General features: G+C 35.0%; 1 protein-coding gene across 1 annotated transcript; it reads left to right on the forward strand.

Moving 5' to 3' along the window:
• Positions 1–11,242: 11,242 nt before the first annotated feature.
• Positions 11,243–12,768, forward strand: LOC110027866 (purine permease 1-like). Its single transcript, XM_020729481.1, has 2 exons — positions 11,243–11,987; positions 12,417–12,768. The coding sequence occupies exons 1-2, from the start codon at positions 11,253–11,255 to the stop codon at positions 12,759–12,761; spliced, it is 1,080 nt and encodes a 359-aa protein (XP_020585140.1). The 5' UTR covers positions 11,243–11,252; the 3' UTR covers positions 12,762–12,768.
• Positions 12,769–14,238: the final 1,470 nt, after the last annotated feature.

Consider the following 14,238-nt stretch of genomic DNA (forward strand, 5'->3'; position numbering starts at 1 on the left):
AGGGAGTGGTTTACTTCATACAGGTTATCTGATTCTGGTTCAGTCTATTTGGGTGATAATAGACGTTGCAATATTGCTGGTATTGGTAAAATCAGAATTAAGATGTATGATGATACTGTTAGAACATTATGTGATGTCAGACATGTTCCAGAGTTGAAGAAGAATTTGATTTCCTTGGGCACTCTACACAGAAATGGTTTCATTCCTAAGGCAGATGAGGATGGGGAAACCATCGGATTTGTGAAGGGCGCACTGACTGTGATGAAAGGGAACATCACTGTAGGTAACATCTATAAACTGATAGGGAGGAGAGTTGCAGGTGAAGATCGCTCTGTTGAATCATATGGTGAAAATGCAACAGAAACTTTGACTAAGCCAGGTTAGATGGTTTGGTTGCCTAACCCACTTTGGTATAAAGAAACTCCATGAGATTTTTCTCCTAAGGGGCAGAATATTCGCAAGGTGGAGATTTTTTCTCCTAAAGGATTGGATATTCGTAAGGTGGAGATTTTCTCCTAAAAGGGCTGAATATTCACTAAGGTGGAGATTTGTTTGGTAGACACATATACTGGGTGATGCATATCTCCTAGGGTGCTGGATATTCGCTAAGGTGGAGAATTGTTAGGTATGACTCATATCTAGGGAGTTGGAGTTTCTTGGTGAAGGGGGGTGTTTCTTGGTGAAGAGGTGTGTCTCCTGGTGAAAATGAGAGTCTCTTGGAATAAATGGGGTTGGGGGGAGCGAGGGCGTGATTGTAATTTTATCTGGGGTTTGTATATGTCTATATATATGTGTAACCCTATGAGATGTATTTAAACTTCTCTGAAATAGTGAAACCGCCGCTCGCTCCCGAGGACGTAGGCAATTCTTTGCCGAACTTCGTTAAATCTCTGTGTTCTTCTTCTAGTTTGTGTCAATTCCTATTTTATTCCGCTAAATTTCACAACAATTTCCTCATATCTCTGCATATAATCTCAAATTTGTTGATCGCTTGTTGTATGTCACTTTCTTCATCCCGATCAAACAAAGACTTGAATATGTTCTCAATCTGATAAAAATAGTCCATCAACAAAGTGATAGCAGTGTCTATTAGATATAATGTGATCAAATTAGCTTAAGCAGGTATTCTATATATAAAGTTGTTGACTCACGTCTGTTTGCTCTACTGGTATTTTAGAATATTATGTATCTAAAAGATTAGAAGGTGTCTTAACAAATAAAGAGATGCCCATGATCTGTACCATTACACGTTTTGTCTCAATGTTGGACTCCCCTCCTCACCTGCATCATCATTAGCTATCACGTATGAATGTCGAATCTCCCTTAATATTATATATTCTTTATGGTATTCAACCCAATCTACATCAGCCTTCCCTCTTCCATGGACTCGATGAAATCCTGTGTCCATGGGTTGCACATCAACACACGGTGCTGTGCCAAATTGTCTTAGCACAAAAATTGGTAAATGCCACTCAATTCACTTCCAACTGATGAGCGATACCTTGCCAACCATTTCTTCTCACTAGTGAGACATATATCAGCTACACGTAATCTTATTTGATGATCATATGAATCCCATATAACCTATATCATTAGGTTTGATGTTATGAATTAAAAACAATTGTTTGTATCAATTGTTAAGATTGTATATAATTTAGAAGCATCACTTAAAATTTATAAGAAAAATTAATTCTTCTTAGAAAAAAAAATAATATGAAAAGCAATATGGAGTAATCATAATAAATCTTTCATAAAACGATTCACCAGCAATAACAAAATAAAAACCAATCAAAGAGCATAAAAAAATCATGATTGGACCTTTCTCAAAATAAACATATAAATAAAATAAATTTTTGATTACATATATATTATATATTTGATTTTAATAAGACAGATCCTATGTCAAATATTGGTGAACAATACTAGCAAACAGCATTGGAAAACATTGTGGTTTTTAGCAATTGGCTTCTATCACATGCTTTCTGTTATCTAACAAAATATTAAAAAAACATGTTACGCTTTTATCCATATAAATTATACATGATAAATAAGTCATTAATTAAGATCAACAGAAAAGTCCCTATAATCCACTTCCAAAACTAACCAACAATTTTGTCAAATCTTAAAATCCTTTCCATTCTTGCAATTCTGCCCTTCAATCACAACTACCCGATCCCCATCTTTAAGCAAAAACAACACTTCAAAAACAAAAAAACTTTGCTGTTAATGAACTACAAAATGCTTACAGTAGTTTTAGATTTGAGAGTAGAATGAATGTGGCACTCTGTTCATTCGTGTTCGTCCGTTTACACCCCTAGAATGTGGCAGGTGGCAGGTGGCATGCTTTTAAAAAATTGCAGGTGGCAGGTGGCAGGTGGCAGGTGGCATGCTTTTAAAAAATTGGAGTTTTCGTATTAGGTATGTGCATAAGAATTGAATGCTACATACGTACGTAAATCTTCCAGAAAAAAAACAAAATTGCAAACCTTTGGTAACTATGTATTGAAAAAACAAATTTCCTAATATAATAAAAAGTCGGGCGGACGAGACAAAATAAATTGGTTACAGGTAGTATTTATTTTTCAGTGCCTACCGTTAATCACGCCTGAGAAAACTTGACCCGCTTTGCGGCTCTGTCCATTGGCCATTCATTCATTCGTCTAAATATTTTAAAAATGATTATTGGAAAAGTTAGTTTTTTTGTCTTATTCAGATTTTCTCTGCCCATCCATCTCTGGCCTCACTTTGTTCTCTGTTTTTGCCTGTATAGCCTCTTGTCACGGACAAATAGTCCCACATCGGCTAGGTGTAGGGCCGAAAAGCAGTATTTAAGTCCTGGGCTGCCCACCACCCACAAGGGCTCTTTGGGAGGTGACAAGTGGTATCAGAGCGGATTACTGCCTGCCAGGTGTGTGGACTCTCCATGGTCCAGTGGGACCCTCGGTGGAGCCGATCCGTGACGAGGGCGTCACGTGATTGGGTGGAGGAGAATGTCACGGACAAATAGTAAAAAATAAAATATAAATGAGAACCGATCACACACGGAGCCTAACATCCTTTCTAGCATAACATAAGAAAATCCTTCCATTTCACAAAGTAATTACAAGAATTTGAAAGTAAAAATACAGCGAAATGAGAACAAATTCACTAGGATTCCTTGATGGCAATTTCCCAATTTGCTCTATTGAAATCCTCTTTGATCTTGCTCTCTTCTTCTTCCTTGCATTCACCTTCTCTTCTTGGCTAAGTAACTCTCATACACACACACAAGACACTCTCACACACTCCATCATATAGTGCCATGGCCTCCATTCCTTCCCTTCAATTTTGTATTTAAAGTTGACTACGTGCCTGATCGGGTCTTCATGCCATGGCGTTAAAGGTGTGGCACTGCGCTCTAAGTAAAAATATGCACGCTAAAGTATCAACATTGCAGTGCTCAACACTTTGTCTTTCGGACCCTTGCTTCACTGTTGATCATGTTGCGATGCTCAGCTAGTGAATAACTACCAAATGAAAAATCAGTCAATAACCTGCAACAAAAAAAAAAAAAAGAGAGTAGAGGCCATTCCTCTTTGAATCCAACTTAGCTTCTTTATCAAATTCAATCGACACATAATGTGTTATTGATGTAATATGCGTTGTTCACGGATAAATATGTATATTTAATTTTCAATGATTTTTGCATTAAGGTTGAAAACGGGAAATTTATTCACAACTTTTAGAATAAAGTAGAAACTAATCGTATTCCTGATGGCTGTGAAATCAACAAAAGGGATGACTTACACGTAGTGGGATTAAGGCCATACAAAAGGGATGACTTACACGTAGTGGGATTAAGGCTTTGTTGTTGTTGTTGTTATAGTGGTCCTTTAAATTCAGAGGTGAGGTGGCATATATGTAAAAATTAATGTTTTGTGTTAGACATGTAAATACATAATAATTGAGAGGTATATAAATACAAAAGTTTAGGTGTGAGACATGTAAATAGAGTAGAATTGTGTGCTAAGTATGTAGATTTTCCAACCCTAAAACGGTAAATACATAAGAATTTAAAGTCCCAATACAAAAAAATAAAAAGTAATAAATAAATAAATAAATAAAACTTCTCACAACCTTTTTTTTTTCAATCATTTGCAGAAAGTTGCTTAGCGTTGAAGAAAAAAACTTTAAATTTGTTAATGTTCTTGTATTTATAGACTCTATTAGCACTTATAAACGATGATAAAAAAAAAACATGAAATTTATGAAACTTGTAGCGCATATAAGTGCCGGTATAATACAATTTTTTTTTAAAAAAATAGTAATTTAATTTTGTTTAAATTTAAAAATCTGTTAAAATTAAAGTATCACAACAATCAATAGATGTAATATAAGTAAAAATTAGATTTTTTTTTAAAAATAATTATTTAATTTTGTTTAAATTTAAAAGTCTGTTAAAATTAAAGTATTACAACAATCAATAGATGTAATATAAGTAAAAATTAGACAATTTTAAGAAGACACTTTTTCTTGAGACACCAAATGAATTCTAGTTTATAACATTCAATTTTTCTTTCTTTCAACATGCTTCTTCTTCAATTATATCAATTCAAGAAATTATAAAAATTACATAAAAAAGCATGAAAGATCAAGGCATGTTTTATCTTAATTACATTATATATGTATATAGAATTGAAGTTTCAATCCATGCCACAAAGTGAAAAGTATTCAAAGAGGACATAAATAACTATATATTATGAATCAAAATCCATAGTTTCATTAGATCCTCACATAACGGACATTCATAGTAAAAAAAAACATAACATAGAAGATATGACACTAGTGTCACCACATACCAATAAAAATGAAACATAACATAACAAAATATTAAATCCACATCATCCTCACTTGATGTCAGACATCAAAAGCATTATCATTCCAACTCTGCAATTAAGAATTATACAATTAGTTATTATTATTATTATAACTAATTATAAAAATAAAATGCAAAAGAAGTATGAAGGGACCCACAGACTTTACTTTTCTAACCTTCAAACAAGAAAATGAAATATTATTATTGTGATATGTCAATAAAATGAACATAACAAAATGAAGCCAGCTATTGAAAACTGAATAATATTACATGTTATAAATACCCCATTATTTCTTGTTAGCATATATTAAATTTGTACGACATTCGGATGAGTGGTGATGCTCAAATCAAACACATTTTTATATTTAACTAAGACAATAAAATTTTAATTTGTATTTTGAGAGCCTTGTATATGAAAAATAAGTTCTACTTGAGATGAGAAGGCGAATAAGACATGCTCCAATTTCTCTCCAATATGAATTAAATTGGAGCAATTCACTAAAGGACTTCTTAATTGATCTAAATTCACACCTTTTATCGATGTACTTGTCCATTCACATTTGAATAACTCAATAAAAAATAATTAGAATAATTTAGGTCAATAATACCAATCAACCTCCCATAATAGCTAAAACTCTTTACTTTAGTAATGTCAACAACACCATAATTTTGAGTCATCTTATTTTCATCACGATCCCTTGTATGAAAGTTGTATCCATTTATGCAAAAATCCTTTATAGCTTTTTGCAGTTGTATTAGGACTCCTAGCAAGCGTCTTAATTTCATCATTCAATGATTTGTCATTGCACATAACTTACTAGACAATAAATCTATAATAAAATATTTATTTTATATGTTAAATAAATATAAAATATTAAGAACTTACTTTATCTTTAAACAAATAATTAAAGTTTTCATTCACAAGCTTCTCAACATCAGAAGGAGTAAGATGTGTATTTTGGGTCATTTTCTTTTCTTGCTATCTATGAAACTTTTTCTAAAAGTATAATATTAACATAATGACAAATCACATATTTGTGTGCTTGCATTAATGATCTGTCATCCAATATAATAGATGTAACCTTACCTAAAGATATTCCACCACTTGAAAACTATTTAGATAATAAAATCTTAGTTGATTTATGCAGCACATCAAGTCTCTCTTGATACATAAGCCAAAAAAAGAAAAAAAGAAAAATCCTTCCTCAACAATGTAACCCTCTACAGTGGATCTTTCAGATTTTGCTTTATTGGCAACGTAAGTTTTTAATAATATAAATAACCTATTTTTATATAAAATTTGTTAATGTAAATAAATAAATTAAATTCATAAATAAAAAATAACCATAACTTACCTCTCAAATGGGTACATCCATCTATATTGCAAATGGCCACCAAGTTTTACTTCTTCAACTAAATGAACAAGTAGATCAACCATAATTTTTTAAAAAAGAGGGCATGAAAAATTTCTTCATTTAGCATAAAGTCAATATAATGTTATTATGTAACTTTTCGAATTCACTTGGATTAAAGATCTTAGTGCAGATTGTTTTTAAAAATCTTGGTATTTCTACTATAATGATCATTATTTTCACTGAAGGTGCGAAACACCTCAATGCTATTGAAAGAATATCTTCAATAAGAACGTGACAACCATGACTTTTTAAATTTGTTAATTTACATTCATTGATGTTTACAACTCTGGAGATGTTTGACGCATGGCCTTTGAGGACTTACATTTTCTCAAGGAGTTCACAAAACATCAATTTTTTGCTTCTTTGATAGTTTCAACATTGTTAGCGGGAAAACATACAACCATTCTCATTAACAAGAGGATGCAAATAAATACTCACTCCAATGTTAGCTAAATCTTGTCCTGCATGTAGATCATCTTTGGAAATATTAAGGTTAGATAAAGTCCTAATGAAATTATCATTTTTTTAGATGCATGACACCTAAATAATGTTGTAGCATGACCGTCATTTTCTTTTCTGAGATATGTTGTCGACCCAGCGTCACTAACCATTTATTATTTTATATTTGACTTGTTTTTCTATTTTCCTTGCATGTTTGTATACTTGGATAGTTTTCTCCTTTTTTGGATTGTGATATTGTCTGAGTATCCAGTGTTGTCACTTAGGTTCTCTATCACCTAAAATTTATAAAAACATTTTCTAAAAAAATCCTAATAAAAATTTCAATATTAATTAAAATTTAGGATTAAAAGATTCTGAACTTTTAAAACCTGCTTGAACTTTACTGCTTGACTTTCAGGCCGATTTTAAAATGTGTTGTTTGTATGACTATCACCCAAGTCATATAATAAGGCCTCCAAAATATCTAAGGATCGCTCTAGATAAGTACACCATTTGCATGTCTCGAGGAGAAGCTCCAATGTTTCTCTAACCTGACTGACCTAACATAGATTTTCTCCTTAGATGGTTGACTAGCGTGCTTACATCATTAGAAGACTCCTCGACCCAGAAGTGGTGTAAGTCCTTTTAATGAGAGTGTTTCCAGCTTCATAACCGAACATCTTCTTTCTCCTCTTTCCAACAACATCCTCACCACTTAAGGCAGGTATAAGCTCTATCTCTTAGAGCTTCACCTGATAGTTATATGATAGAGTTTCGTTCCTTTGACCTTAGGGCTAACGAAATTCTCGCAAATGACACAATTTATGGATTGCTAACCAGGGATCTCTCGATATGTTGGGTCAACTACCTTCATGACCAAGTTGACTTAGGGTCCTGGTAGCTTAGGATGACAGGTCTGTGGTGCCCCGATCTAGCTTCCTCTACATGTCAGGGATCACTCCTCCCTTCCTTTGACTACCTACTTTGAGCCCTGTTGCTCCTCTTCCTATCATTGATATTATCTTGATGGTTTGATAACGAATGAACTGCCACCCATTTGAGATATGATGATTTGTTTCTGTTATTATGGCTTGAAAGTGCTTTGGCGTATCGAGATTATTGATTAAGATGATTCAGTTGTTTCGTAGTCTCTGTGCTGATGAATCTGTTTCCCTTGTGGGACCGTGAGACAATCACTCTTCGCTCCGTGGCTTAATGGGAGCTTTAAAAGCATTAGAACATTCCCCTACAAAATAACTACCTTTTGATAACGCTGTGATAGTTTTCACTTCTATTGTAAACAAAGCTCCTTAGATCAAGATATTCTTAGGCAATCCCAAGATGTAATTAACTAAATGTGATACATCCCATTAGGAGCACTCTAAACCTTAAAACAGACAAACACACTCGAATCTCTGCTTGTGGGTAGCTTTCGTAGACATTCTTTAGAAGATATTTGACACAAGATATTTAAATCCTATCTTGTTCGGACGTATATGCTTGACCTATCCTTGAGAGGTTTGCATCACGGAGGTTCTCTATGTTCTTTCTTTTATTTTTTGCCTTTGGTGTATTTCATATTTTATGGTTCATCTCTTCTTCTGATCATTCATATGGTTCAAAAGAATGACTTATTCAAAAAAGGGAAATATAGATCATAGAAAAACTAGTGACTCCTTGAAAAATAAAAAAGAGAAAAAAAGGAAAACTGTTTGCTTCACAACATTCTTGAAATTCCTTTGAAGTGAACTCGCCTCTCAGATCAGATTGTATGGATTTGATCTCCAAGCCACTTTATTTCTCCACCAACGCTTTGAACTTCTTGAATGCTCCAAAGACCTTCAATTTTTGTTTCATAAAATATACCCAAATTTTTCTTGAAAAATCATCTATGAAGAGAACAAAGTAATTATTTTTATCGAGAGACCTTGGCTTGATTGGACCACATACATCCATATGTATGAGCTCAAGTTGCTTTTGCGCTCTCGAATCTGACTCCTTTGGAAAGCTCTTCCTGAATTTCTTCCTGAGCAAGCGACCTTCATATATCTGGTATGGGTGATTAATGCATGAAAAACCTCTCACTATTTCCTTCTTTGATAATAGCTCCAGTCTTTCGAAGACAAGATGCCCCAATCAAAAATGCCAGAGCCAAGATAAATCTTTGTAGTCGGCATTGAGACACATGGCAATATCATTTTGGATATTGAGAAAGAACATTCAATTTCTTAACATTGGATTATATGGAATTAGATTGCTCATATTATCTTTTATAGAAAAGTTCTTATATTTCAAATGAATATCATAATCATTCTCTAAGAGCTAACCCAGACTTAGAATATTACTATTCATATTTGTCACATAATAGACGTTAGAAATAAATTTATGCTTTCTATTCTTCAATCAGATAAAGATTTTATTTTTGCCCTTCACAGTTATATTGGACTCATCTCCAAAGGATACATTGTCACTCACAGACTCATCAAGCACCACTAACATGCTATTTCTTCCACACATATGATTGCTTGAACCAGTATCTTAATACCATGTGCTATCTTCACCTTTTTCATTCCCTTTATATGTTAGTAGCAAAGTGTCATCTTGCTGACTTTTCTCTTCCGCATAATTAGCCTTCTCTTCAATTTTATTGTTATTGAGAGTTCTACATTTTGTAGTGTAGTGACCAGATATTGGACAGTTGTAACACATCACTTGTGATTTGTCATACCTTGATTTTGAACTTCCACCTCCATGCCCTCTTGTTGGACTTCCACCTCGTTCGAGATTGGTGTTGTTGTTGTTGTTATTATTGGAGCTTCTACTTTGTTCATGTCCATGACCAATGTCTTGTCCTTAACCACAACCTCTTCCTTGTTGAATTCTATCATACTCGAGGCTCTCATCTTTAGTTGAATTAATTTGTGTCTTCAGAAGTTGTTCCATGATCTCTTAATTCCTCTTTATCTTTTCTTCATAGGCTTGTAAAGAACCCAAGAGTGGTTTTATTGTCACAGCCTCTAAGTCTCTAGTTTCTTCAATGATGGCGGCGATATGATCAAACTTTGAATCTAAAGATCAAAGAATTTTCTCCATATTCCTTACATTCTCTAGCTTCTTTCCCCTTCTTTTTAATTGATTAGAAACTACTCAGCCTCTAGTAAAGTAGTTAGAGATGGCTTCTACCTCATATGTAAGGCTTCAAACTTACCTCTTAATGTTTCGAGACACACCTTCTTCACTTGCTCTGTCCCTTTATAAGTGGTTTGAAGCTTCTCCCATGTCTCTTTCTCCCATCTAATCCCTGAAATATTAGATAGAGAGCCTTCTTATCTCTCTTTCGAATCTCTTAAACTATCCATTTGATTTTGAGATAGACTTGAATCGCCTTGTGGCTCATTGTAGCAATTTTCTACAATTTCTCATACATCTTACACTCTAAGAAGGGCCTTCATCTAGATGCTCCAATTGTCATAATTACTATTGTTGAACATTAGGACCTAAAAGGGGATCATACTATTGCTCGTCATCTCTCAAGAAAGTAACTTTGACTCTGATACCACTTTGTTGGAAGATAAGAGGCTATTGTAAATAGAGGAATGCTAAAAAAAGAAGAACACTTGTAAAACTCGCTTTTATTTCTCTAACGCTTCTTGATTTTACTTCTTTATACAAAATGTAAACACACTACACTTATTTATACTAATGACAACTCCATTTGGATTGTGCCAACACATTTTAATCTAATAACTACTATTGACTCTCTAGAGTATTCTCCTTTTTTACATTACAAAAGTCATTAATTACATATTCTAGAATTCTATAAATCCTTCCTTTAAAATGTATCTCTAAAATCCTCAAAAATATTCTTCATAAAATGAGACTCTTGAATTTTCTAAGGAATTTTCTATATCATGGGCTCAATTAAAAGGCCCAACTAATTAATTGAAGTTTAATTTTCAACACTAATAACCTCTACGGATTTCATTAATTGTGAGACTAATCTTGAATTGGTAATTTGAATTGATTGCATAATTAGTGGCTTCATAATAGGCATGAGTTAATTAGTGGAACAAATATAGAAGATATGATCATAGCATTAATTTTGGAATGTAATATACCTCGGTCATTAGACGTTGATCGCCGTTTTTGCACACAAACAGGATAGTTCCTCGGCCCTTGATCTCGATGAGTGAGCCGTCTCCGAACTTCACATTTCCGGTGATCTTCTCGTCGAGCTCATTGAACTTCTCTCGATGGCCTGTCATGTGGTTGCTTGCTCCATTGTCAAGATACCATACGTTGGTGTGATTATAAGTCAAGGCGAATCTCATTTTTCGATTTGTCCAATCGAAAAATGACAATCTCAAAAGTCCAATCTCATTTTTCGATTTGTCCTTTAGCGATCCAGTAAATTGGAACCAACATTAATGACATATTTCCTTAATAACGTTTTTGTCTTATAAATACACCAATGCAATGGTCCCAATCCAAGCAGACTTACTATTGCATCAGATAGAGGGAATTCTTTCGATTCATAAGCAATGGAGATTGAATCCCAGGTAGTGCATTATACCTCAAACGGGCAAGGAGCGCCGACGAGCAAAACAGAGAGACAATCACCCCTCCTCTTCCTCAACATCTTCTTCCTCATCATTGGCTGCTGCGGCATGCCACTCCTCCTTCGCCTCTACTTTCTACACGGTGGCCATCTCATATGGTTTTCCACCTTCCTCCAAACTGCCGCCTTTCCTCTCCTCCTCCCCCCTCTCCTAATCCCCAACTCAAAAAAATTCAAACTTTTCTCCCTCCGAACTCCCCATCTCCTCCTCTCATGCACCGCCCTCGGCCTCCTCACCGGCCTCGTTAACCTCTTCTACGCCTACGGTCTCTCCTACGTTCCGGTCTCTACCTCCTCCCTCCTCCTCTCCACACAGCTCAGCTTCACCGCGCTTTTCTCTTTCCTCATCGTGAAGCAGAGATTCACACCGTTCTCCATAAACGCGGTGGTTTTGCTGACCGTTGGGGCTGTGGTTCTCGGCATAAATTCTGCCGGGGATAGGCCTGAAGGGGTGAACCAATCTAAGTATTACTTCGGGTTTGCTATGACAATTGGGGCGGCGGTGCTCGACGGACTGTTGCCCACTCTGTCGGAGCTCATGTACATGAAGGCGAAGCAGCCGGTGACTTACACGGTGGTTTTAGAGACGCAGGTGGTCATGGGTTTTTTCGCTACGGTTTTCTGCGCCGTCGGAATGTTGGTGAATCATGAGTTCCAGGTGAGAATAACATTCCATCAATCTTTTCCACTTGGCGATTTCAGAGATCAATATTAGGTCAGCAACTTCATTCCATTTTAGGCCAAATTCTAAAAAGCAGTTCTAAGAATGTATTTGCTCCGCACAATCCCCCGGCCAGTCAATAAATAAATTTTTAATTTTTAATTTAGTGCGCTGTGCGCGTCCAAAATGTCTTCTTATTATTGTTGGTGTGACATTTTTTCCTTGGCAGCTTCAATACTATAAATAATAATATAGTCTAATATTCTTTCATATGGTGAATATTTTGATTATTTAATATTTATCTCAAATTAAAATACTTAAAATTTGACTGATTACGTATTTGTAAGCTTTTATGACTGTTTAATAGAATTCATGCTTTTATGACTGTTTAATAACCCGTTTACGTTAATTTACTATTGAGTGCAGGCCATCTCGAGAGAGGCAGAGCAATATGCACTCGGCGAGACCAACTACTACCTGGTGATCATATTTTTCGCAGTAGTGATGCAATGCTTTTTCTTGGGGAGAGTGGGTGTCGTTCTCTACTCGTCGGCGCTGCTCACCGGCATCATCGTTGACGTCCTCCTTCCGGTGACGGTGGTTCTTGCAGTCATCTTCTTCAAGGAGCCGTTCACCCGAGATAAGGCAGTGGCTCTCGCGCTCTCAATGTGGGGGTTCGTTTCCTACATCTATGGGGACATGAAGGATCTCAAGAAAAGAAAGAAGAGTACAGTCACAATGAAGCCAGCTGTAGAAGTCCTGGAGAATTAAAGACATTATTAGAATCATGTCATGGAATTTTTATTCGGTACGTGGGGTCTTATTATCCTGCTTATATAATTCACGTTATCATCCGCCCGGCTAGTTTTCCAAACATAATATTTTCTTCACAATCTCAGCCAGTTATCCAACTTTGGAGCCAATAACATTCAGTGTGATTTGCGATGGAAAAAATAACCAATAAATTTTTTTTGGTTTAAATTGTAAATTTTTATGTATTTTTGAAATTCTATCTTAAAACAGTATTTTTTAAATTTAGGGCCCGTTTGGTGCAGAACGCCGCCGTACCGTTTGGTTCGCGTATTTCGCCAGCTTATCCGAAACCACGTTTGAGTTTTTACACTAAACGCAAACTACGGGCCGAACCCCGCAGTTCGCCCGCGGGCTACGCTTCAGGATAAACAACTTATTCTGAAATGCGCAAACTGTCCTAAAATCACCCTTAATTGCAAAAGAGTTTATATATAGTCTCGTGCTCCAAGGTTTGAATGATTATCGTGCACGATGGGGCCACCTTTAAATAGTAAAAAAAACTTGAACCAAATATAGGGTGTCATCCCTGGTACCCCCAACAAACTCGCAGTCAAGCTTTATCAGCAAAATTGAAGGTTCTGAGTAATGTTCAATTGATTAACAGAATCAAACTATATATAAATAACAGTGGTGACGATGGGTGAAGGTGGACGATGATTGACAACTATCGAGACAAATAGTTAGCTTGAGTTCTTTTCTTCAGAACATGCTTTAAAATTCTACTTCTCTTTCTCATTCTCTTATCCTCTTCCTCCACTCTCAAGTGAAGAGATGTGATATATTTCTAAGATTTTTGTGAGGGACATTTTTGTTTTTTGATGCATAACTTTCCTAACCACCTAATCTGACGGTCCATGATGATCTCTCTTTCATGTGATTTTTTTAATGATTTGCAAGGTGCTTTAACGACATTGAAATTGAGTGATATTAAACTCAATGAATTTCTCTCATTGAGGTGCTCGATATGACTATAAATATATAAAATTTGGAGTTTATTTTTTCATTCAATTGACGATTCAAAGCATTCAATTGTGCTCAAGCGACTTTATATGGGCTTGATTGGTATTGAGTAGAGCCATTTTTAAAGTTGTTGGGTTCTTCTTGTTGAGAAGATCAATTTCAGTATAAATTGGATGAAATCTACATAATTGGATGATCACGAATTTTTATTTGAAAGATTTGTTATTAAAAATGCATCGAGATTCATACTTGATCAAATAAGTTCTGAAGATAATAAGAAATATCTAATTCCTTCATTGAGCGAGAAGATTTATCATTATATTTTGATTTTTTATTAAAGTTTGAATATTTTTTGCTCAAAAGATTGTCTCGAGATCCATGTTATGTCTTAACATTCATGTTGAAAGATGAATTTGTTGACGACTTATCAGTTACCCCCTATTTTCGGAGAGATCAATGCCGTTTTCCAAAAAAA

Source organism: Phalaenopsis equestris, unplaced genomic scaffold (genome assembly GCF_001263595.1).
Source record: "Phalaenopsis equestris unplaced genomic scaffold, ASM126359v1 Scaffold000455, whole genome shotgun sequence".
NCBI classification, from domain to species: Eukaryota; Viridiplantae; Streptophyta; class Magnoliopsida; order Asparagales; family Orchidaceae; genus Phalaenopsis; species Phalaenopsis equestris.

Excerpts from the sequence above, each read along its gene's own strand:
- LOC110027866 (XM_020729481.1), top strand. The coding sequence starts at position 11,253 with ATGGAGATTGAATCCCAGGTAGTGCATTATACCTCAAACGGGCAAGGA. Across the intron at positions 11,988-12,416 it reads TGGTGAATCATGAGTTCCAG|GCCATCTCGAGAGAGGCAGA; the intron begins GTGAGAATAACA and ends TATTGAGTGCAG.